Source organism: Agelaius phoeniceus, chromosome 10 (assembly GCF_051311805.1).
Source record: "Agelaius phoeniceus isolate bAgePho1 chromosome 10, bAgePho1.hap1, whole genome shotgun sequence".
Taxonomy (NCBI): Eukaryota; Metazoa; Chordata; class Aves; order Passeriformes; family Icteridae; genus Agelaius; species Agelaius phoeniceus.
The window spans coordinates 17,999,659-18,026,160 of NC_135274.1; the positions used below are offsets into that span (position 1 = coordinate 17,999,659).

Sequence of the window (26,502 nt, forward strand, 5' to 3'; positions counted from 1 at the left end):
AGAAAGGATTAGGTAGAACAGCAGAAGGAAGGGTGTATGTTGATCTATTTATATTCCACCACCTATTGGGTCAGCAAAGCCTTACATAAAAGCTTTGTAGTGGCTGGAACTTGACTTGCTTTATATCCATTAATGAAGTAGCTCCCTCACAGACCTGTTTTGCTTAGCCTGATGAAGGGAAATGGTTTGTGCATTTCTAAATTCAAATTTTGCTTTCTTTAGTACCTCTGATGTCAGGAGTTCTTTCTTTTTTCTATCTGTCATAGATCACTTGGTTCAAACAAATCAGAATGTACATCCTTTATCTTTCAGTGTATTAGCATTGCAAAAGATTGCCTTGCATTACCACACTTGTAATTAAGAGTAGCCTTGAGGAAGAGAATGAGTACAAACAAAATTTATCATTAAAGTAGTATGGAGTTAAAAGTAGTTCTGCCTCAATCTCTCTGACTATTATTTATATGTTGTAATTTTTAGCACTTCTTGAATATCTCAAAGGCAGTGCCAAACAGTATGTATTGTTTCTCTTGTTGAAATGATCCATTTTTCATTTCATTCCTTGCTGTCTATGTCTACACCATTCTAAAACCTCAGGAACTGCTGTACTCTTACATTTCATAATAAAAACAAGGCTAATGTTCATAACCACTCCTAGAAGGAAGGTCTTTCATCATCCCTGCTAGCTTTTTTTTTTCCACATGAAATGCAACATTAAAAAAGTTCCCTACCTGCCAGGTGCAAACAACATCTCGACAATTACATGTTAATGAGACCTGTCCTCTGGGAGAAGGTGGAGCTGAAAGCCCTGGACAATTCAGACAACAATCTCTGTTGCAGACCCAGAAATGCTTCTGATCAGGACTCACCAACCTTCACTCCTGATTTTACATGGTCTGTTGTGAAAAGCAGACACAACCAGGCAGCCATGGCATAGGAAAGCATGTTACCTTACAGGGAAGTAAAGATCAAACTTTAGGGATTATATTTATACCAGACATATTTTCCCAAAAGTATATTTTCATCTCAGTTGTTTCAATCCAGTCTGAGGAATAAGAACCAATATAAATTATGCAAAGCAACTACCAAACTACAGGACTACAAAGCAGCCCACCTAAATGGCCTTACACTTCTCCTCCACTCATGCCATTCATGCTGTAATCTTATGCCATCTCTACTCCCACTTTTTATTACAATTCCCAAATCACTCTTCCACAGAACTCCTAATTGTGTGCTTCAATTTAAGCATATGCACAGATGTTCTGCTGATTCAGGTCCTTGAATTCACTCTGTTCACACTCATGAGAAATGCTGCTGTCTGCTGTTTAATAAGCCACAAGAACACAGGCTGGCAGTGTTCCTCCTAGCCTAAGGATGAAATTCAGTGCAAAATCATATCTACTGAATGAGCATCCATCCATTCTGTGTACAGGAATACCAAAACACAAAAACTGGAAGTTATTCCTCAAACATTACTGGAGCCTTGGGGTATAGTACTGTCAACTTCTGCTTTCAGAAAGCAGCACACTTTGTTGAGTTCCTGATTAGACTGAAAACATGCTATGACAGTTCTTACAGGGGCAGAACTTTTAAAAAACTCATCTATTATAAACCAACTTTCCTGGAGTGATGCACAAGATATGGGTTACTGTGCTCCCAAAATGATGGGAGGTGCTGGAAAGGTGCTCTATTAAATCCTCAAATGGAAGGAAGCCAATTATCCCTTCAAAGCACTCCTGGCACTCCTTCACTTGCTGTAGAAGAGACTGCTTTTAAAGTCTCCTGTACAAAACAAATTGCTGTACAACAGAAGCCAGGGAGATCCACAGATTAATGTGAACCACATGACAAAATGCAGCAAAAATCTGCAGCAACCAACAAAGTAATTTCACAGCAAATTATGTAATCAGAGGGATATATTTAACAGCTACAGCATCAGAGGAAAAAGATCAACACAATATCATATACTTGTATACTTTGTACTTCCCTTTATACTTTCTGCCTTACATCTTTGTGTGTCTCTGCACAGATCTGGTATCACACAATGAATTTCCATCTAACATCCACCAGACAGCTCTGGATTAAGCTGCTCTTGGCCCATATTTGGAAAGACAGTTACACAAGTTACTGCACACCATGCCAACCTTACCTTAGCTGCAATAGATTATGCTAAAAGGGCAGAAATTAATATTGCTCCCTTCCATTGTGTAAAGCAGACAGAGCTCTGACCATTCCCACTGGGCAGTGAAGCTCCAATGCCTCAGCAGGAAAAACAACATGTGATCACATCTGGAGATTGCTTTACAGTCTAGGTAGTAAAACAATCAATAACTTGGAAAAACTCATCATTCCTTGCAGGACCAGGAATTGCACAAAGAAAATTATTTTCTCTTTTCCAGTGCAGTAACACCCAACTCCTCCCATCTTCCCTGCATTTCAAATGCATCTCGCAAATTAGCATGTTAGAAAAGCCTGAGCTTGTACTAAGAACCCTTTGAATATTACCATAATTAATGTCATCAGTAATACTCTGAGTTTGTAGAAACAGCAGGTGAGTCAATGGGAATGATGTATTCATCCAAGAAAAGAATGTGACCTTTAAAATCCATAGGGCTTTATCAGAACATAATTTTAAAGTGGGTTCCTTGTAGCTCAGAACAAAACTGAATGTAAGTACAGAGAAAGCTAAGAGAGACACCATGTACACAAGAGAAACTAAAAATACAATTAAAACACTGGAACTTCCTTAGAGAAGATGCCTGGCATATATCAAAAGGTAAGACAGGTTGCAGGACAGACTGAGGAGCCACATCCAAAATGCTTAAAATTAAGTTAAATTCTTTAAACCCCAATACAACTGGAATCAGTTTGTCCACTATTTAATTTTAGCACATCAAACAATTTTCCTCTCTGCAAGTGAACACTGAAAGTGATTCAGCAATTGAAATAACTTTATTTTGTCTTAACTACTTCAAAACAAAAATTTCTTCACAGCTGAACTATTATGGTAACATTTCAAGGTTCTCAGCATTAAGTGAATGAGAGGGAGTTTCATGGAAACAATCTATCAAGGGGTTCTGGTGCATAACTTCATTTTCATAGATAAGGTTGCAGCTAGACACCCTCACAGGAATTTATCTCCCTGTAAATTGTTATGGACTATTGTTCTTTACAGAGCTGATGTCACAACAGTCATGCAATAAAATCAGCTTTAATGGAATGAGGCATTTTAAGCCTCAATATGCCTCTTTATTTTATACAATTATTCAGCTGTTTTAAAATATGCATTATATTGGCTAGCTTATAAAAGAAAGCTTAGATTGATTTCATGTCATTTTTGCAACACTGGAGGATTGGATTTTTTATGTCTAAAAGGATCTTTACACTTCTTCATATTGAAAGGGCACAGACCTGAGCAGAGGAACAATGACTTCTTTGACCAAATTTTTAAAAGGGATAAACATGGCTGCTTAGCTGGCATTTTCATACAGTTTCACTTGAATGACCTATAGCCTTGTGTGAAAAGTGGAGAAAAAGCAAACCTAAAAGGCTCTAAAGAGGCAGTTTTATCAGCACTGCTTGTGGCCAGTCGATGCCTTTGTTCCTTGAAGGCCTCTGCAATAATTTCTCTATTGAGCAAAGTGATGTTTATTGAGAATGGCAAAGCTGAGCATCAGCAGGTGCCCCTGCTGCTCCGTTCATCCATCCAGCTCCAAGCAGTATCCTGGGCTGAAAGTGTCCCCCTGGTAAAATAAGCAACTGACAACACAAAAAGCCTCCATGACTTCCAACTGCCTGTGCTTATGTAGGGACTATGTGCTTTTTTTTCCCCTATTGGTCTTTAATTTCTTTTTTCTCTCCTTCATTTCACATTGCTTTGTACAGAGCTCTCTAGCACACCAGCCTATTGAGCTCCAAAGACTGCTTCTGACAGTCCGGATTTATCAGTTTCACATATTTGAAAAGAATATGTAATTTACTGGAGACACCAATATATCATGTACTCCTAAGAACAGATATGCAGATTGGAAATTGGTGAGAGATTTGGCTTTGGTGTGAACAGTGCTACCAGTGTGCACAGCTTCACATTGTCATTGTCACTGTCATCTAGCAAGTGCCACCCCAGACAAGAGGCAAACCTCAGCAATTAACTGGAGAGACAGGATGCCCCCCTGAACAGGCAATACAGTACAGCTCACTGATCAATAACTTAAACCATACCTTCTACTACACTGTGCTTCAAAAACTTCAACTCATGTTCTCAAAGTAGCTTTTTAATAACAGCCTACTGCAGAGACTGGGAAATAAGCATGAAGACTTGCCCACAGCCACACAGTGAATCAGTAAGAGAGGAGGAAAGACATCTCAGGAGGTGTTTGGCTTCAAGACTTGTGCTTCAACAGACAATTCTGCCTCTCTCTTTAGGCAGCCAGGAACTGTGCTCCCTGGCTGATGGAAACTCTTCTTGTACCTTGGAGTGACTGCAGGAGCACAGATTGCTGCCATCATGCTGTGAGGTGGGTGCCAGTGGTTTCCTTCACTCTGTTTCTCTTGCTTTTGTTGGTTTCTTAGTCATCCTATCTCAAATGCAGGGTGGGTCTGAATCACTGCCAAGGATTACTAATGGAAGTGGGGAGAAGGAAGGAAATAAAGAGGACTGCTTGCAGAATTAGAAGGACTTTTAAGTGTCTAAAATGCCATATTAAAGCAGGACAGCAAAATGGTTGCATTGACTCTGACAACAGAAGCAAAATGGTTCTAAATTAGAAAAATGTGTAAGCCTCTGAAACTCATCAATAATATTCTTTTCTTTAAGACAACTTAAATAAACACCAGAAATACAAAACAGGGAAGTCATGGGGGAAAATATAGAATTTGTTCCTGCCTTAGCTCATATTAATTCAAGTACAGCTCCTATGAATTTTTTTTTTCCTGTTCTAAGTCTGGACACTCAAGTATATTTTGAGCTCAAAGTGCTTCAATGAATTCAGTGTATAAGTCACGCTCAACACCACAAGTTCGTTTTGCTGATTTAAGGCAAGTAGCCACCTAAGCTTAAAAATGTCCACTACTCTAAAAACTAGCGATGCCCCTGATACAAAGTTTCTAACACGCTTTAACAGACAAGGTTTCCTTCCACAGTTCATTAGGTGTAAAAGAGAGCCCAGTGAATGAGTGGAAACACAGCACTTTTCCATGTATTCAAATTGTCCTCACAACTGCCAGCTCCAGGAACTGCAGCACAATTTTGCAAAAGGCAGCCAGCAGTAAATCTGAAAGGACAAAGTCTTGGGACAAATTCTATGGCTGTTCACTGCTGGCAGGGACAGGCAGGCTCCATTTTGTACAAAGAGATCATCAATTTTGCACAGAATGACATTCAGAGAGGACTATGAGTCTAAAGGACTCCTAGAAATGAACCAATGTAAACACATTTTGGTTAAGTAAGTCCAAACAGCGTTACTCCATTGTCAGCCTCAAGTCAGACTCCTTGAACACAGGATGACAATGGCTGAGTAATTAAATTTTAGAGAAATTTCCAACTCTTGAAGCTGTTTGGTTAAAATACTAAAAATAAACTCCATGCTAGGCAGTTGTGCTTTCAGAACAAATGCCCAACCAGCTCTACAAGGATCCACAGATGGCCCTGTGACACAGAGATTCCCTTGCACTGTAAGGGAAATATACTTTGGGATTTGTTGTTTCCATATCCACTAAAGCTTCCCAGAGCTGGATTGCAAGCACTGACTGTGTGGAAATGTCCATGCTGTTGCATCCTGCCTTGTTTCCTTTTTTCATTATACTCTTTCAGAATCTATTGGGATCAGAGGAGGACAAAGATAAGCACAGTGCTGGAATAAAAAAAACTTCTGGAAAAAAGCAGTAATTTCCAGCAGCAAGCTTCTCCTAACTTAAATTTGCTTGAAAAATTTCCCAGTAGTTCCAGCCTCACCAGATCCTGCTGAGCATGGGCAAGGATTCATTTTCCATTTATTCTTGTGCAATGCACAATTCTTTTTATGTAATTTATTATCACAAACAATTACAACATTTCAGTGGGCAATCCTTCCAATCTTAGCTATCTACCTGTCACTTTTGAAGGGTGTCTGAACATCTGACAGCCCTACTGCTCCACACAGGCCAGCTCCAAGGAGAAGCAGCAGACCTGTCTCATAGACACACACTGTGACTGCACCCCTGGCACCTGGAGACAGAGTCAGCCTGGACAGATCTGGCAGCTCCTGCTCAGATTAATTTTGGTGCACACGTCAGGAATACAGGCTAATGATAATGAGATGGGGCTGCACACAGCCAGCCCAGATACAGAAGAACTTTAAGTGCTCAAGCTCTGTACTGAACCTCACCAGCCAAATTCTGAGCCCCTTTGCCCTCTGGGAGCTATTGCCCTTGTCTGCTTTCTCCACCAGAGGAGTAACCTGTAAAAAATACTGGCTACTGAGGTGCACAATTAGGTAAAACAACATTTCAGAAACCCATGCAAACATACTCAGCAGAGCCTCAAATGAGCTGATTTCATACACTACAAAATGGGATCTGAGTTTTATTTAGGAGAAACAAATCTATGGGGAAGGTGGTTTGTGTGGAGTGCATTTTAGTTCAACCAGGATGAGCTGCTTGGCTTTCTAGCACTTGTTCTATTTATTCCTCTACTCCAATCCTCTCAGTGTGACGTCTTTAACGAGGAGATCACAACATCCCCTGTACTGGCCAGGGAGATTAAGCAACACACACACACACACAACTAGAAAGCAAGAGTCTTTGAGATTTAACTCAAAATCTATGCTGGTGCTGGTTTGCCATAAAGATTTGACATTAAAATGACTGAACAATGTTAATCTTCTACTAATATTAGACTGCTCTTATGAGGAATTACAGGATAAACCCAGGCCATTTTCTTTTGAAATTATATTTGCTTATCACTACATAAAAGATGTCTGATGATTTTTCCCTGGGAATCTTCTGTTCCTGGGAGAAACAAATTTAATGTTGGACTTGCCTATGTCTAGGTAGCACTAGACCACAAAATAGGGAGCAAGGGGTTTGTTTTTAATTTTCATAAAGCTCAACAAAAATACACTATTCACTACTAAAATACCAGCTGATACACAATCAAAGTCCATCTATTTTCGAAATTACCATTGTCAGATTCTGTAGTTTTTCTTTACAAGGTTCACTGCAATAACAAGGATCCCAAATATACAACAGAGTTAATTAACCTCTAATTTCTATGTGCACATTCATAAAAGACAGCTTTAGGGCGAGAAGCAAGAAGAGAGAAAAGATCTTAGTTGAAACAAAAAGAGAAAATTTTTCCTTTGTCAGTCGTCTGGCCATACTACAAAGCAAGTACAGACCGCAGCAATAATTTTGTTTTTAATACAAAAACTAACCAACAATCTTAGCTAGAAGTGCATAGCTGAATGCTCAGATTTATGGTATTTCAATAAGTCTGCTTTAATTGCTTATTTTCTCTTTTCATTGTAAGACAAACAAAGATGCTATTGAGGATGCATCTCCTCTGATAAGGCAATCAGAACATGAGCTGCAATTACAGTAACACTTTGCATAAAGGCTTCCCTTATTAATCCAAAAGAGTTCTATTTCAAACCCACTATTTTGCCAGGCTTCCATTCTCAATAGTGCAAAAATTCTTCTGGATTCTTTAAATTTAACACACTTTAGGTGCCTGAATTCCAAGCAACTCAACCAGGCTTCCTCTTTGTAAAGAGCCTTTATTTGTTCCATTTCCAAGGATAAAAAAGGCACAGTACAGCAGCACCACTGCATGTCCAGCAGTTCAACATCATCAGGCTCTTCCTGCTGCTGCTCTGGACTGCTGCCCATGTCAGAGATCAGCAGCACGTCCTGCACACACACAGGATGCATGCACTACCCAGACACCTATGCTTGTAAAGCCTCCTATTAATCATTCCTGTACTGCTAGATATTAACATTAAGTAGGTGATTAGTGTGTTAGCAGTCAACAGCCCTGCCTGCTTGGTTACCTCTCAGGTGGATACTGTTTACTCAAGAATTTTATTATAATTTCTGTTGGCATTAAATATTCCACAAAGAATATATTATATATTCCATCTTTTAATGGAATTCTTTTTCTCAGTCTTCATGAAGCAAAACCCAAACAAACAATCCCCCAGATTTAGTGTATAAGACATGACAATTCAACAGTTAGACCTCTATTAGCAAGGACTCTGACACAGGTCCTTGAACATCAAATTTAGCAAACAAGAGGAACTGTGATTTTTAAAAATCTTCTTCAGCAAAAGACTGGCCAGGGCAGAATCAAGGATTTTGTATGTTTGAAAAACTTTTTACTTCTGGTTAGCTGCTCAAAGGCTGGAAGAGGCTACAAGCACATTACACTATTACTGGGGAGAGATCCTGTTCTGAGCTGTCCTTAAAAGACCCCTCCATGCACAGGAGGGCAGATATCCTTAACTCTGGATATACAGGCAACTGCAGCTACCACAAAAGTCCTCAAGAGCCATCATTTTAAGGGATTCAAATGACATTCTGTTGTTCTCCAGCAATCTTATATAACTGATGAATGTTTGGCACATGAAAGGAGGCATCTTCTTATCAAGAGGTGTTCAGTGGTGTATTTCACAGGAAGGACAGAGGGTTGTCCCTACAGAGAAAGTTCTGCCCTTGACTTTTTACATTTTGATATAAAGTTGCTTTTGTTTGGTCTTCCAGGGAATCAGGAAAGAGCAGAAATAAAACTGTGTTTGAGAGCATGCTTTAAGTTGTGCTGCTGAGAACAGAAACTAGGCCACAGGAGATTTCAGTCTTACTGTCAAGTAGGGTTTCCACCTATACAGAACAAAGCAAAAAAATCACTATTGAAAAAGACTTTGTAAAAACATTTAGGGAAAATCTGTAGCTCAGTCTTCAGATAGACAGGTCTCAATTTCAGAGAGGTCTGTAAAAGCGGAAGAATTCATTTGTGCAAAGGACTTCAGGGACCCAGGGATTTTTATTGGGCCATGGAAACTTCAGGCTGTGTGTCAGCACTCCAAATCCTCCCCATCAGATCAATAAAGCCTGCAGTCATTAGGTCTGATAGCTCCTGCCTTCCAGGAAATGAGCTTCTGAGTTTTATTCTAATTGTTAAAAGGCAGGTGTTCACACCACCAAAATCAACTGTAAAGGGAGCACTTAAAGAGATTCTTGCTGGCACTCTCAAGAGAAAGCAGGAACAAAAGGTCAAGCACTGGATTTCTCTTGCATTCACACACTGATTCTGTCTGAACTCCCCTTACTGAACACCTTTTGAACACAATGTTAATTTTTAAACAATATCTTTCTCTGGCAGTTGAATTAACTGGGAATTTGTCACTCCAGTCGAGTCAATCCAGATTAATGCACAAAGTGAATTTAGAGTTGAGATAACCATCCCTTATTTAACCTTTGCCTGAATGTTTTTATTCTCCACCTGGAGAATCCAATTCCAAAGCTTTGAAGTGACTTGGAACTGGGATAAAGGTATGTACAGCAGGGAAATCAAGCAGAAATGGTTAAATTGGGGTAAATTTTAAGCATGTGAACAATATGGTTTTGCCTAGACTAGAGCTTTTTCCAACAACATAGCCAGCTCTTCTTTGACACTAGGAAGAAAAGTACAGACAGTGCTTTATCCAGTGCAGTACATTTACACTGTGGAGCTACATCTGTTCAAGAACTCCTGGCACCAACAAATTCCATATTGCCCAAGCCAGTTGGCATAAAGATGGTGTGTATTCCCTCAAGATGAGATTACAGCTCTGTGAGCTACTCAAAAATAGGCCAGACAACTGAACTTCCTTTTCCAGGTGGGCTCATTTGCCCTTTCTCACAAGTAATGCTGGAAAAAGACAAAAATGAATGATATCCCAAAAAGATCCTCTTTACACAGCTTTGAAAGCAAATGCCAATTGCAGCCTTCAGGGGACAAGTGCTACTGCTGCAGTACATCTGGTAATTAGTCTGGAAGGGTTTCTGTTTATGACAGGAGTGAAAACTAACTATTGCAGCAGAAGTAATACTGGCTGAGCACAGAACTGCTGTTTTGTTCAGTCTCCCAGCTGTGCCCAGTGAACCTGTGCTGGCAGGAATGTGATGCTGGAGTTGGTAGAGCAGAAGTCGCTCAGTTCTCCTAAAGGTGGTTTACTCAAAGCACTTTATGCTTTTTTTGAACCTCTGCAACCTTTAACTGCCCCACAGTATGTCACACAGAGCACATCTCTTCACTGTTTCAATCCAGAGCTGTTCTGTAACCAGGAATGCATCTAGAGATCACCACAAGTTCTCTGGGAAAACAACACAATATCCTTGAAATTAATTACAGAATGGCAAGGGGATTTAATCTTATTGAGATTTTATATAAAACAGCATTTAGCCCTGGCACTCACACTCCACATCTAATAAACAAAATAAAAATTCAAATCAGCCAGAGAAACAGCTACAACAAGCACTTTCATAAAGTCCACAATGACAAATGCCAATCTCCTATTTGCTGACACAGCACAGCAGAGGAACAAGCCACACTTTTCCTGGCATTAGCTTAAATGGTTCCTTGGATATACAGTCCCTGTGGATAGTATTGGCCTGAATATCACTGGAGCTACAAATACTTCAGTTTTGGTTGCTGTTTTTTTAACTTGGACTGTGTCTGCATGAGAAGTGGGCATGCTTTATCCTTGCAGACTGTACAACCCTCACAGCCTGAAGAGTTGACTAAACAAGAGAGAACCCTCACTGCCAGTTACCCTGTTTCTCCAGGCACAAATGGGCAGCAAATGATTTTGAACACCCTCAATGCCAAGCTGAGGGAGTCAGTAAGGATGTGAATACTTAGGTTGATGTCAGTGGCCCTCTAGACTCAGAGGACAAGACCAAGGTGAGAATCAGATATAATTATTTAATGTGTAAGAGAAAGAAAAGTCATGGATCTGAGACACTGAACTGGTTTTATCTCTGGAGTACTATGCTGGCGGGATCACATGCTGCAAATACAGATCAAGCAATTTTTGGTTTTCCACTTAAAACTGGCAGGACTACGATTATTCAAGGAAAACAAGTTCATTATCTTGTCTCTTCTGAGGAAGGGAGGAAAACTTAGAGCGTACAGACCAAGTGGAGAATGAAAGCAAAATGAAAATAAAGTCAGGAGGGAATGATTGGCAGTTGCAGGAGGAAACTAATCTTGTAAATGGACCAGAGGCTGCTCAAAGTGGATGCAAAGAGGAAGAAAAAACGAGGATTTATGCAGATTGAAGCAGAACTCTCCAAAAAACAAGAACTCCATATCAGAACCACTGTGCTTTTTTAGGAATCTCTAGAATATGAGAAGTGCTTCAATTGGCAGTGTGGACTAGTGATTTGACAATTTAACCATCCCAACATTTTACATAGTGTTCAAAATTATAGCAGTCTGAAAAGAGAGGGACTTGTTTGGAAAAGCACTACAGCAAAACACAGAAAGTACAAGGAAACAATTCAGTTCCAAATCAGTTGAGAGGAGGTAAAATACCTCCCCTCCAAAATTATTTTGTTCTCAATGCTGTACTCTGATCAACCCCTACAGCTCCAGTAACATGAACTACACTGATGTGAACCTCTGAGCATGTCACCAGAATCACCATGATCTGGAAGATGGAGGGTCTGTGCCCAAACCAGCACCTCTCTGCTTTAGTATGCATTGGAATTCAGAAAAAAATCCAAACAATCAACATTATTGTGGAGACAGAGTAATGAAACTTCCACTGAAACGACAAAAAAGGCAATGACCTCTATTACTCTACTCTGCTTCCAAGCAGCTCTTACAGCTTTCACTGTCAATAAAATCTAGTTATGTTTATACTAAGGTTTAAATTTTATTATTTTAACATGCTTGTTGCCGTATGTTAAATTTTCAGAATACATTAAATCAGATTTTTGCAATTTCAATAAAAATATATTAATATATTTTTCAGCTCAAGCAATGGAGTATCTTATTTCTGCTGTGAAAAAGGACAGACTGTATAAATGCAATCAGCTGTAATTCACAAGCTGATTCTTTCAATATAGGTATTAATAATAAGAAAATAAAAATTTACTTATTGGAAAGCTAGACTTACAGAGAATACAAATGTCATGCTTATAAAATATTATTTTGGCGTTTCAAAGTGTGGACTTGATAAGCATTCACATTAAGGTGAATGCTAATATGGAGAAGTTAGACACAAAGAGCTGGAAAACTGCCATTATCTGCACCCTTTACAGGTGTGCCTGCATTAAAATATAGCCCTTTTTTATTTGAATTTGTACCTTTCCAAACATTCTACTGCCTCATTCACTGAATTTGCTATTTCAGAACTGGCAACACTAGGGATGATGTAGACAATGTTACTAAGCAGGAAAACAAGGTACTGTTTTATCAGTGCAAACAAATGTAAGAGACCATCCTGAACTGTGAAACATTTTCAGCTGGCCATGGCTGTAGTTATACAAGAAAGAGAACCTTAAAGAGGGCAGCATGGCTGGGGGATCAGCAGCAGAGGTTTGTGCTACAGCTGCCTGGTTAATGCCTCCCCTGTAATTTGTGTAGATGGGGAGAAGGCGGTCATGGAGGGATTGCCAGTGGTGAGAGGAAAGGAATTCATTCTAGAGGTAGAATGGAAGATGCTTGGAAAAGGGAACCAGTGTTTCTTCCTTCCTGTGAAGCTAACCCTTCAGGTCAGTGTGGCAGTAGAATAATGCAGTTCCCTTTGAAGGAATTATGGGGGGAAACACAAAGAAGAATTCCTTTCTGGAGCTGTTTAAATACTGTGTTTTAATGACAACAATACAACTGTAACAATGCCTTGTGGACTAATGAGGGTTCCATAAATAAGCAGCCCAAATGGGATTGAGAAATGTACTGGTTTCTCTGTCTCTTCCTGGAAAGAGTATTTAAAAACAAAATGCATTTGCTCTCCAAGGCTGTATGGGGTTTTTAGCCAATGTTTTCCTCTCTCTGGTTCACTGAGAGCTGCACAGAATAGAGCCTCTAATGGCATTTGTTGCATGGTTCCAGACCCTGTTTGTGACTTTGCCTGGTGACCAGGCAGTAACTGCTCACACAGCACAGTAATGCTAAGGATTTCTTGCACAGGTCAAGGGCAAAGAGAGAATGACTACCTTACTGAGGTCATCTCAAATGCATTTTTCTTAAAAGAAATTATGTGACCACAGACTTACCACATTAAAACTAAAATAATGGTAAGCTAGGTTTTTAGAATTGGTGCTGGATAACTAAACATGGTGTGTGAGAAGCCTCCTCAGGTAAGGTGGTGCTGAGAGCTGGAGAACACAGCACGAGGCTGCACTGAGTTATCTGATCTGAGGCTGTAGGGATAACATCCAGCAGCAGCAGTGGCTGGAGAGGACTCTGCTTACAGCCCTCCCCAGCTGCTTCTTAATTTCTCCCTCAAGCTGAACAGCTGAGCTGTTGGTAGAACTGCCACCAGCACAGGTCCTGTTGCTGAGGTTGTTTTAAACCATGATGCAGGAGGCTGCAAGGCTCATCTGAGCAGCCTGGCTGGTGACTCTGAAAATGAGGCAACAAGCAGCTGGGGATGGCAACCCAGCCTCTTGTACAGCTGCTGTGACAGAAGCATGGAGCAGGAAGAATGCAAGAGCAGGTATTTTTGGATGTCTCTTTGCTCAGAAGCAGAATGCCACTTCCTGGGCTGAGCTGTTTTTAAATTTCACTTTAAGGCTACTAAGGTTCAAGCAAAGTAACAAACAGAAGGACTTTCCCCCTCTTTATTTCAGCTTCTGGGAAAGGAAGTAACTTGACTAGAAAAACAGTGGAATCTTAAGTTGGACTCTGACAGGCCAGTATTCCAATGCACTAAAATCTACTCTAAAGAGTTAAACTGGAAGTGAAATGTCTAAAGTATCTTCAGAAGACCCACCTGTGTTAAAGGCTGGTAGGTATTTCTTGGTATCCAGTTTCCAGATGGGTTGGTATTTCACCACATGGCAGTACATTAATGGGGACAATGGTTGTTCCTTTACCTTCTCTCTCAGCAAAAGTTCCTTCAAGAGCAGTTGAGAGTGTTGCAGAACTCCCTTAAGCAGAGTTAGCAACTGCTCATGCTAACACTTGAATCAAAACTGGGTCCCCCTTAGTGAGGGTTTCTGTAAGAATTTTCCCATACATAAATTTTTGTTCAAAGTCATGCAAATAGACAGCTTTTCCACTGCCTCCTGAAATACAATTTCCTTTGACCTTCCAAACCAAAGTGACCTGACATTAACTCTCTGCTTCCTCAGCAGGCTGTCCCTGATCAGAAGTTTTTGACACTTAAAACATCAGATGAACTCTTGATTCCAAGAATGTGTAGCCTTCCTTCTCAAAAGGCTTAAATTAGGTCATGTGAAGAGGAGGAAAGAGGCATGCAGGCAATCTGCTTTCACTGGTGAGTAAAGTGTATGATCTTCCCTGCTTTCCTGATAAATAAGAAAAGATGGATATAATTAGCTGTCCCAAGGACCAAATAAGCTTCTGACTTGCTACAGAGTAGCGGAAGGTTATGCACAGTGTAGCACACAGACCAACTGATATAAATAGTCCTCTGTAGAATTACTGAGTATAAGGCCCTGCACTCTCAGTCTCTAATGGAAGACTACTGCTCCTAATTAGTTACAATTCTTTCAATACAGGATAAATTTAGTAATACTCTTATGTGCACTGCTATCCCAAATGCTGACTGAAAATAAAAAAACAATATATTTTCCTTCCTCCTTTTACCTAAGCCTGCCATTCTTCCAGAAGAATGTTGCCTGAAATTCTAGTCATGAACATAATCAACTCAAAGACTCACTCATGACTGAACTAATTTTATACTGTTTCCCTTAAGTCTCCTCTATACATAACATTTCTGTCACAATGAGAACTCTGTTCAGGAGAAATATGACAATAGAATCTCGAGTTCATAATCACAGCTGAAAATCCTGGCTGTCAACTAGAATTTAGCAATGTGCAGTTGAGATCTGGTTCCTAAGAGAACCCTGGTTGCTGTCAGGTATCTTCTGGGCAGAGCCTCCCAACAGTACTACAGTGTCTGCTTGGCATGAGGCCAAATGGCTTTGGAATCTCACAGTAATGCCCAATGAGTGCATGGGGATACTCCCTCAAACTGCTCGGGGAGTGATGCTACACAGATGACAAACCTGCTTCTGTGAGGGCTCCTGATGGAGTCTCAGCACAAAAAGGCAGCACTTGAGAAAAACTTTTAATATTCTGTGCTGGCTACTGCAGTTTATTGCATATCTAGAATAAACATATGATGTGCTCCTTAAGATGTGAGAGCAACGGATGTGCAAAAATCACCTTTTAAATAACTAAATTTTATAAACTCTGTGATACTAATATGCAGGAAAAAAATTACAAAATTCAATGTTGCCATGTGGACCTTAATAGATCATGATGCTTTCTGCTTGTTCCCTGTACCTGGGAATGTAGTATACCTCCTACTCCTATACAGACACTGACTGCTGGATGTAAGCAAAGCACTGGTTTATCTTTAACAGATTCTGAGCTCAAATTTGAAGTTGCCTTAACTTCCCAACTTAGAGAAATAGAAGAGGCTTTTCTTACATAAATGTAAGATATATAGTAGCCTGCTATCTTACAAATTTCAAGTGAAATTTTGACTCAACTTTATTTCTGGGATCAGCCTAAGTTCAGAGATAAACACGAAAGAACAAGTCACATCAGCTTCCACACTAAGGCTACTTTAGCTAACAGAAAACTCTTTTTGCCAGACACTAGAACCACATCAGATATCTATATTAAAACACCCTCCTCTGAACAGTATCTGTTTAATTTCAGGATTTTTGGATACCTCCCCTACTTCTCTATAGGTGTGTAATCTTGGCTTTTGTCCTGTATGTTGGCTGTGAAAATGCAGGGGGTGGGGGGGGAAGAAGCTCTACCAGTTCTCAGTTGATGGATTAAATTACTATCTTCTGCTCTGTGGAAATTCAAATACTGTAACAACAGCTGAAGCATAAGGCACCAATGACTTCCAAGGATGCAAAGAGTAACTGATATCTTAATATGATACAAAGGAAACAAAGGAAAATAATTTTGCTAATGACAACTGCATTATTTTAAGTACTTCATTAGGTTGGCACTAAGCAAGCAATTAAAAATACTGAAACCATAATTCCAGTAAAATGCTGGATGGGTAGGCTTTGGAGAGATCAAAGGATAAATCTTAGATATAAATTTGTAACTACAAACTGCTAAAGCAATATTGCAGATTAAAAAGAAAAACCCAAACTCCAATGTCAACCTCCACTTTGAAGCTGATGCCAGACGTGTTCTCTGTGGCACCTGGCAACTCATTTGTATCCTGTGATGCCCTTTCCACTGCCATGGGCACAAACCCCCACTTCCAACACTACAAAGGGATTGCATTAAATGTGACAAGTAGACAACTGACTGTGGCTCAGATATCAAGTTAATGCAAATCACAGGTTAAGCACAGTTAAATATTTACACTTTTTTCAATGAAAATTAACAAGGGGAGGACATGAAGTTTTTGGTGTTCACTCAGGAATCGAGCAGGTAAAATCAAACCTGGTAAAATTGCTCTTGCTTTATTTGCAGATGTGCCTCATGACTCAGTCATAGGAAACATGATGACTCTGTGTTTAGCATGCCAGCACTAGAGATCATTGCATAGTGCAGAACTTCTGCAAATGCTGGAAATAATTCTGATATGGTAAAGGTACCTTGACTACCATGACATTCAACTAGCAACTACAACCCACCTAAAGCTTCTGGGTGAAACTCTGGTCTCTGAAACAAAGATCTCTCAATGCTGCTAGGGTGGGAATTTGTTCCAGTCAGACTAACTGGGAATGTGGACAACTCCTGCTTGTAAAGTATTTTAAGCTCTGTAGAAAGTAAGAGCGTTCAAAAAAACAGAAATATGGATGAGGGAGAACAAATTCATGTTCTCCAGGGTGTTTTAAAATTGCATTAGAGCAAGCTATGTGCAAGTTCTGCTTTGGGCCTCCACAGAGTACGTGTCCCAGCTTCTGGGAAGTCCTGTTCCATCTTTTGGCTGGCCAGTGTCTCCTTTTAACCCATGAAATTGATGGTTTGTCTTTCTATCCCATTGCAAGAGTGAGATTTGAGGAAGTGCACAGAGGAAACCTCAAAACCAAGGGGAATCTTTAAGTCAATTAAAGCTGCTCCCTTGTTAGTTTTGTAAACACAGCATCAGGTAAGCATTTCAAATGAATAACCTGCCAAACACCTACCAGCCTAACAATGAAACTGGAAACTTATTTCAATGTTGCTTCCAATTAGATTGCTCAACTTTGGAATGCTGCATCAAACTAGTTCAAAATTCCAGTGGCTATTCTAGGAACTGATGGACAAGACTGTCATTAACTTGTTCCTGTCTGTACAGCAGACCAGGATGAAGTTGAAAGTTTCCCTGACTGCAGAGTAATATAAAGTTCATAGATATTCCTAGTGATTCTGGTATAACTGTATTTTCACTACAGCTCTACCCATCTTTCAAAGAGAATAATGCTTTGCTAGAAAGACTTCCTAGGCAGAAAAACAATGGCAAGAATAAAGCTGGAAAAAGCTCTGGGAGCTGGGAAGATGTTGCACAGGGAACTTTGAGGACTGTAGGAATATAGGCCAGGCTTTGACATGAGAAGTTTTGCCTGCAGGTGTTGAAGTGCTTGAGCTACAGGTGTATATTTACACTGGCCACAAACACAGTTTCATAATTCTGTATATAATATAATTTCTGTAATTGTTCTGGAGTTAATACTGTCAGTTAATGTTGTCTCTTCTTGCTTATGTTCACTGTACTGCCTTGTTTCAGGAGACTTCTGAAGAATAGGCTACTGCACAGACTTAAAATGAAGTTCATGGAAAAACTTATCCTAAACTGATAAACAGCTACAGGAGAATTAATCCTGCTGAGATTTTGATAAGACTTCTCTGTACAGAAACAAATAAAAGGTGAGATCTTGTTTGACTTGTAAGATTTAAAATAGAAAGCAAATGTCCTTATTCCTGTGTTGAGAGGCAAGACATGGCACTTTAACCATCCTATGAGAATCAACCAACTCATTGGGGTTTTCTCCTCCTTGCTGTTCTGACTGAAATCTTGCAGAAAGAACTGCTTAAAGAAGTTGGACTGTGGTCCCTCAAGAGCTGGATGTGAATCTGCTGCTGCAAACCATGACTGGATATTTCTAATCTACAGCATGGATGCTTTCCAAATGCTGGCAAACCAAACTAAACAGGGGTAACTATCTACAGGCTCCTTATTCTAGCACATTTTGAAAAAATAATTCTGTGCTGGTTGATCTCAGAACAAAGGTAAAGAGGCAACCCACAAATAGTTAAGGGGGAGCCATCAAAATAAAACAACTTTGACTGTTGGGGAAGTACATCACTGGTGTTACTTTGTTTTGATAAAGGATGCTAAATGCATGCATTGAATAGTACACACTGAAGATAAAATGACAGAACAAGATCTGAAGAATGTGTTGAAAGGGTGAGTGAGGGCCAAGTAAAATGCCCTTCTGTAGCTTGACAGAGTAACTCTCCCATCTTCCAGAGACAAAAAAAAAAAAAAAAGACATAATTGAATTTCATGCATTTGAGATCACAGGACCAGAGGGGCATGAATACTTGCAGAAATAACACTTGGCTAATTCTTCACACAAATGGATCTTCAGTTACCAACTGGACTGATGTTGCTTGTAGCCAAACAAGTGCATTTGCACAGCACTAAACTACCTGTAGATATTATGTTGGGTGTAACAACTGCTGTTCAGACAAGTGCCTTCAGAACAGTTTGTTGATAAATACACTTACAAGCTCTGTTAGCAAATACTGTCCCTGAATAAGTGACAAGCTCTGTTTGTTGTCTGCTTTCAAAATTTTTCTGCAGCATATTTATTGGACTGTAAGTGTTCAATATCAACTGGTGCCACAAAAATCCTTAGGATAAGTCTAATAACATATAATATTCTCATTTTCCTGCAATCATCAAATATATTCCCCTTGGTTTTAGTATTTTTGAAATAGTAAAATCCACAAGAAGAGGGAATAAATGTTCCTGGCTTGGATTTTGGGACATTAGTCACAACATGTTTCTGCACTGGTGTCATAGAGGAAGGAAAACCTATCTTTCAATTGAAATTAGAGGGTGGATTTAGGCTATAATTTAATTTCCACATGCCCCAATCATCCAGCATGCCCCAATGAGTTGGAAAGCTTGTAATTAACCCCTTTTCAGGAACCACAAGTAAACACAATTGTTTGAGGAAACTCTGATTACTCAATGTGAACTGGACTTCGAGCTTCGAGCTAGAGTATCTGCTGTTGTGTTAAAATTAGGGATTATTTTGGAAGCCTGCTTCCTCAGTGATGCTTCTGGCCCTAGCAACTGTTCCTGCCTCCCAAAGAATCCCTTACACACAGCCCCAGGGTGCAATGCCATGCTCCCCTCTTGTGCTAAAACCAAGTTCAGTTTGAAGTGCCAAGGTTGCAGATGTGCTTAAGGTGGTGGAGCTGAACTCCCTCCCTTGTGGGAGCAGAGGAGAAAGTTTCCAGGTACTCTAAGTATAAACTGAACAGTTTTTCAGAACACATTTTGCTCTTCCTTTCTATTAATTAAATGAGTGCAATAGGGTGGCTGGCAGATAAAGCATCTCTAAACTGCAGTTGTCCCTGGAACAGACCCTGCCCTTGGACAGGGGAAGGGAAATTGAGCTGATGTCTCCCTGGCAGGGAGCGTGGTCACAGCTGGGCATGAGCAGCTTCCTGTGGGGATGGTGTGGTGTCTCAAGGCTCCCTCACAAATGAGGAATGTCTGCTCAGCCTCTCTTCTGGTTTACTAAAGGCAACAGAGATGTTTCCCAACTATTTCAACTTGCTAAGAGTTTCAGTTATGAAATGCTTCTCCAGACTTTCCTGTTTGTCAGACTTTGCACTACACAGCCCCTGTGGCAGCTATCAAGGTACTCTACCATGTTTTTGGAGAAGTGTGGTCCAGATTTTGACTTAAACTGCCCTGCCAGAAGTAAATTTTCTTTTTTGCAAGGACAAACAAGGAAGACTAGACTTGAGATACTTCAACACAGACTACAGAGTGCTTCTAATAAAGCTTCCTGTCCATGCTATGGCTGCTTGAGATCATAGTTTGTTGTCTGACATCCTTCCTCTCAAAGAGCAAAAAAGCATTTTCTCTTTAGGACAGCAAACAACAAAAAGTATTATTTCATTCAGAGCTGGACAAAGGCCTTTATGTAAATTCTGCTATCCAATAAAGACTATGCACAAACACATGCAAAAAGCACTTAAAAGTTTGCTCCCTAGGCTTAACTTTCAAGGCACTCCTCACTTCTACCAACAGCTTAGTCTGGTCTTGTCAGAAGCTTATTCTTCTAATTGCCAGCACAAAAGGTTTTTAATTTATGTTTTGACAGCTAAAATTCTTAATCTTCATAAATACAAAGAACTGTCAATAGTGCCAGCAGAGAAGCAAAGGAACCAGATGCAGTACTAACAGCTGGGGGAGACTGCAATGATTCTATAAAAAGTTAAGAAAAACATCTGCTTATAGTTTGATAAAAGCTATCTGTCTAAATCCAACCTAGAAAATCATCAGATCCTGCTACAGCTGGCATAGAGATTATGAACATCTCACAGAACAAAAAGCCCCACCACCCTGTTTAGAAATAATAGGTTTTGATCAAGAGGATATTTCCTTCACTTCTGTCCTTTTTATTGTAAAAAAAGAAATATAAACCAACTCACAACAATATTCTGATGTCTAAAGGGCAGGATAGCAAGCATGCATTTGCCTTCTAAGCTTAGAAGAATTTACTTCAGTAAAATATTCCACATGTAAAATAAAGCTACACTATTTCTCACACCCTTAGTTTGAACATGGGCCTTTAGGTCGAGTCTTTCTCTACTTTGCTGAAATCCTGGGTTGGAAGGTGCACAAAGGCTCTCGCCTCTCTTCCAAGCTCAGATCTATCTCATTTCATCAGCTTTAAATTCACATCCAGGTACCACAGGCATAAAATCAGAATGCTTTTTGAAAGCCACAACATGAAAAGTTTTTAAACGAGCTGCACAGAAAGGCATTTACACGCAGAATACGTCAGCAATAAAAGACACTGCACAACCAACACATGTGCCAGTACCTCACGGTATGACAAGGACCAAGGAGTTTAGCAGCTCCTGGACCTGACCACCAGGTATTTCCTTTCCAAGCAGAGGTGCTTAAGCGCAGGCCGGAGGGAAAGGGATCAGATCCTCCTGGCGCAGAGCTACTTCACCTGCCCTCTGTAAGCTGTCCTCGCTGCGGGCGGGGGGCTCCTGCTGCCCGGGGCCGCCGCACCCGGCCCAGCCGCTCTCAGCGCCGGGCAGGGGTCGGAGGGGCGGTGGTCGCCGCCACCCGGCTGAGGGCTTTGGCCGCGGGGACCCCCTCACCCGCAGGGCAGGGACGGGACCCCGGCCCCGGCGTCACGGGCCTCCTTTCCCGACCTCCCTTCCCCGGCCGGCCCAGGGCCGGTCCCAGCCCCGAGGGACCCTCCCGCCACCGCCGGGGTGCGGACGCCATTAAGAACCGCGTTGCCATGGCAACCCCCCTCCCGCCCCAGGGGCCTCGCCACAGCGGGGCAGCGATCCCCGCGCCCCCCGCGCCGCCTCACGGCCCCCGCACGGAGGATACAGCTTGAAGCCGCGGAGGATCTCCTTGGCCCGCTCGTCCGTGGCCGACATGGTCCTGCCGCGCCGCGGGCGGGCGGACGGGGCTGGGCCGGGCCTGGCGGGAGCGCGGCGGTGACAGCGGAGCCTCAGGACCCCCCGCCCCTCCCTCCCGCGCACCCGCCACTGCCCGGCGCAACCAACCCCAGCGGCCGCTAGCGGCCGCCCGCCGCCACGCTGACCAATCAGCCGCTGTCGTCCCCTCCTCGCCCCGCCTTCTGGTGCAGGAATGACAGCGCTGCTGACCAATCAGGCAGCGCTCTCCCTCATTCAAGGGTGGGTGCGGAGCGGTCGCCGAGATTCTTCGGCTGGGCCTGACGTGGCCGCGATGGAGGCGCCGCAGGATGACCGGGCAGGGGGAGCGGGTGGTCCCCGGGCCCGGGAGGCCTCAGCGGGGAGCAGTCGAGGGGGTGAGAAGCCGCCCCGGGCCTAGTGAGCGGCGGCCGAACGGTTCCGAGCCGCTGGAGCTTGGCTGGCGCTTCTCCCCGGGCAATGGGGGTCCCGAGGTTCCGTCTCTGGGGCTGCTCGGCGGAGCTCTGCCCTTGAGCTCGGGTGGTGCCGGGGACCCGGGTGCTCAGCCCCGGAGCGGCTTCTGCTGGAGACCTTCAGAACCCACCTGGACCAGTTCTGTGTCATCTGCTCCAGGTGACCCTGCCTTGGCAGGGGGTTGGACTGGGTGATCGCCAGAGGTCCCTCCCAAACCTCGCAGTTCTGAGATTCTGCGTGTCCCGAGGCCGGAGCCAACAGCACCAGCATTGTGGAGAAGGTTTAAGATAAATAGCGTGCTACCCCCTGGAACAAAGGCAGCCTTCTTTGTGCTGCAGAAATTTGAATCACAGATCAGTTGGAATTGAAAGGGACTTAAAGACCATCCAGACTGGCCTTGAACACATCCAGGGATAGGGCATCCACAGCTTTGCCAGGCAACCTGTCAGTGCCTCAGCACCCTCACAGGAAATAATTCCATCCTTATATCTAATCTCAATCTGCCTTCTGTCATTTTGAAGCCATGCCCCTTGTTCTATCACAAGAACTCTATTGCCTTGTAAAAAGTCCCTCCAGCTTTCTTGTAGGACCCCTTCAGGTACAGAAAGGCCTGAATGATGTCACCCTGGAACCTTCTCCAGGCTGAACAATGCAAATTCTTCCAGCCTTTCCTCATCAGAGAGGTGCTCTAGCCCTCTAATCATCTTCATAGCCTTTATGTTTGTGTAGCAGAGTTGATTGTGGAGGGGAAAGTCTCAGATTTGTTAGTACATCCCAGGAGCCAGGCTGCTCTTTAACATGAGCTAATTAACCCCTCTCTTAACAATCTGAGTGCAACTGATAAAACATTAAGTCATGGATAAAATAAAGCCAGCAGTTGTAACCCAGTCCTCAAACGAGGACCAGTGAACAGTCAGGGTGCCATCAATACACTCACTCATGGCTCCACTTGCCTCCAAATCACCCACTGTGCAAAAGTGGAGAATGTGAGTGTTAATAAAGGCTGCATTTAATGCATAAGGGCAAGGCCACTGCCAGCATCACTGACAAGAGATCTTAATAATAAAAATAGGCAGCATTTATTTTCCTGATGTATATGATCCATGCTCAATTTCCCACCATCAGTTTAAGTGTATGGAGGGGTCATTTTGAGTCTGGGCAGAGTGCCAGGGGTGAGCTGTGCAAATATGTATCTATATTTTGTTAAGAGTCCATCCCGGATTTTAGCTAGGCTGTGGAATTGCATGCTGTCTAAAGAGGAGGGACTAAATATCACTGAGGAGAAAAGAGTGACAAGGAGAAAAGGCAAGCAAGACAAAAGCAGACCTGGAAAAGGCAGAGACAAATGGTTGTATGTAGGAAATGAGCCTGCCAGGTGTAAGTAGGACATGCTGGTTTACAGAAGTCATAAGAAACTCCATCCTGTCTTTGCTCAGGCTCCTCAGAGATGAAGGAGCCAGAGACCAAATGGATCTCATAGAAGGGAACTCTCGCAGCTTTGAAGGGCTTCTCTAGCACAGGGGTAGGGATGTTTGTGGAGTTTCGAGTTGGAGCCTTTGCATTTCCTGGCCAAGTCTCAGAATTCCCAAAGTCACCTTGCTGTGCTGGGAGGCACAGGCCTCTCTTTCATGAACTTCTGAACATAACAAAAGAGCTCACAGCTGAAGTGTGAAGCTCCTGTCACTAGTGCAGGGCCAAGCAGCCATGGAATAAGTGACAGCACAACTCAGAGTGACAAAACCCCTGGGATCTCTCACAGTCCTTGGGCTGCATTAACACAAACAGCACTATTGAGCACATCATCCTAAAAATCTTGCAAGAAAGTTGCTGCAAATCCCTCTATCCTTTGATGCCACTTGGAACTGAAAACCTTTCCTTCACATCTCTGGCAGGTGTGGGAGCTTCTGAGCTACCACTGCAGGCGAGAAGATGCCTCCAGCCTGCTTTCTGCTTCTCCAGCAGCTGTTCTCAAGGTGCAGGTAAGGGAGCTGGTGTTTCTGCAGAGCAGAGTAACTGGGAGATAGTTCAGATAGCCCCAACTGGGGCTTCATCCCACCCCACACCTGATGGGAGAGGTTGTACAACTTCATATCTACAGCCAGACAGACATCACTCCTTGCCTGGCTGAGATGAGAGTCCAGCAAGCAGCTTAGTCCGTGGATTCTGGGAAATAAAGAGAGTTCAGGAACTTTTCAGCAGGGCCTGGGAGCTCCCCTCCACCATGCTCTGGAGGTGTATGCTGGCAGCTGCAGGGAATGGGGATGAATGGATGAAGGGTCGTGGAAGCACACACAGCTGAGCAATGAAATATAAGGGAAAATACAAGAAACACAAAAGTGTTTTCACTCTTGGCCCTCTCCTTGGTGAGGTCAGGTGTCCTCAAAGTCTGGGGGTCCAGGACCCCACTACCTGGGGACATTACTGTGGCAGTGCAGGGAAATAAGGTGAATTATGTGCTGCCTAAAAGGGACCTGGACTGCAGAATCACAAGGGGAAGAGGTGGGGTGAGTCAAGAGATAATGCCAACATTAAAAGATAAAATGGATTAACATCTCCTGGCACACAGAGAGCTGCGTGGGTGGAGCAAGAGGTTGCAATAGCTGTTTAAAAGGGAGTGAGACAGCTGGACATACACATATTTTTCCTCTTAAAAACAAAAATCCGCCCCAAAAGCTGAGCTTTGCTGATGCTGTCCTCCAAAGTCCAGGTCAGTCAGCCAGACTGGCTGTCAGCAGTTGGGAGGTATCAGGACAGGGACTCCTGGCTGACCTACATGGGGCTAACAGATGATTTTTACCCACAGGTTCTAGCAAAAGGTTGCAGAATCCATGGGAAATAGCTCACAATCATATATTTCCATTTCAGTTTCAGCCTGGAATTTGAGCTTTAGTGAGTGTTGGGAAAAAGGAGGCCACACACTGTTAGTCCAAGGCAACTGTTCCAGCATGTCTGCAGGATGAACTGTGGGCAAGGGCCTGGTTAGGATGTGATTAAAGAGGTAATTCTCCCTCCCTGTGCAGATGAGGGCTAAGTGTGGCTTAAGTAAATTACTGACTGGCTTGTTATAGCCCTGGCTGAGTTCCCTGGTTGCGCAGGGCCTGGCTTTTTACATCCAATTTGCTCTGAAGCCCAGAGTGTCACAACAGCATTCCAACACCTGCATCTCTGCCCTTGTCTGACACCCCTTCTCTGCTGGATGATGGGACCTCAGGGACCTGCTGTAGATGGCTCTGAGACACAGGCTAAGCCCCATCAGTTTCCCTAATAGTTTCTGATGTTCATTCCTTGAAAGTTCCCCCCTCCTGACCATGCTGGTCCATAATTTGATGATCTTCAGGGACTTGCTGACTGAAAGCCAGAAGCACTTTGCTCTCAGCTGAAGGATTTTTAACATTTTAACACAACATGGCATGGATGAGCCTACAAACCCTGGGGAGGTTAAAAACCCCCAATTCCCCCTTGTTTCCATCCTTATTGTGATACTCTTTCAAGCATCTTTTGGCTCTTGATCTATGCCCTGGGGAGGATCTTAACCCTTCCAGTTCCCTCCCTGCTCCCCCATGTGACAGCCAGCTTTGGTTTATCATTTGTATGGACCATTTTTCTATGGAGTTCAAAATCAGTTCTATCTTCACTCCATCTCTTGCCATTTCCCAGGAGGACTGGCCCGAGAGGCTCATCTGGTAGAATCACAGAATATCCTGAGTGGGGAGGGACTCACAAGGATCATCGAGCCCAACTCCTGTCCTTGCACAGGACAGCCCCAGGAATCCCACCGTGTGCCTGAGGGTGCTGTCCAAACACTCTTGAGCTCTGCCAGCCTTGGGGCTGTGATCACTTCCCTGGGGAGTCTGTTCCATTCAATCTAATTATGGCCGCACTTCTAATAACGAAGTGGCCTTACAACACCCGCCCTTTGCACGGGTTATTTTGGGGTTCAAACCCCTGTGATGCTGCCACAGGACCTCGTATCCCCTAAAAGAGAGGCAGGAATTTTACTTGCTTATACTGGAACAGCTGCTGGGACGCAGCGGAGCAGCTGTTGCGGCATAAGCACATCAAGTTTGCTCCGTGGCTGCTGGAGCACGGCTCTGTCGGTGCCAGCACAACCAGCCCGCCATCCCCATCCCGGTACCCCGGGGATGCCGGGCCGCGCTTCCCGCTCCTTGCGGCCGCCGGGATCGGCCGGAACGTTCGGCGCGGCC

At 42.8% G+C, this 26,502-nt stretch overlaps 1 protein-coding gene across 1 annotated transcript in view; it reads right to left on the reverse strand.

Annotated features, from left to right (window-relative positions):
• The window catches only part of PDE6D (phosphodiesterase 6D), a 33,119-nt gene extending 11,165 nt beyond the window's left edge, over nt 1-21,954 (reverse strand). Inside the window, exon 1 of the mRNA XM_054639261.2 lies at nt 21,777-21,954. Coding sequence (XP_054495236.1) covers nt 21,777-21,826 — 50 coding nt within the window. The 5' untranslated portion in view covers nt 21,827-21,954. The remainder of the gene's footprint in view (nt 1-21,776) is intronic.
• Nucleotides 21,955-26,502: the final 4,548 nt, after the last annotated feature.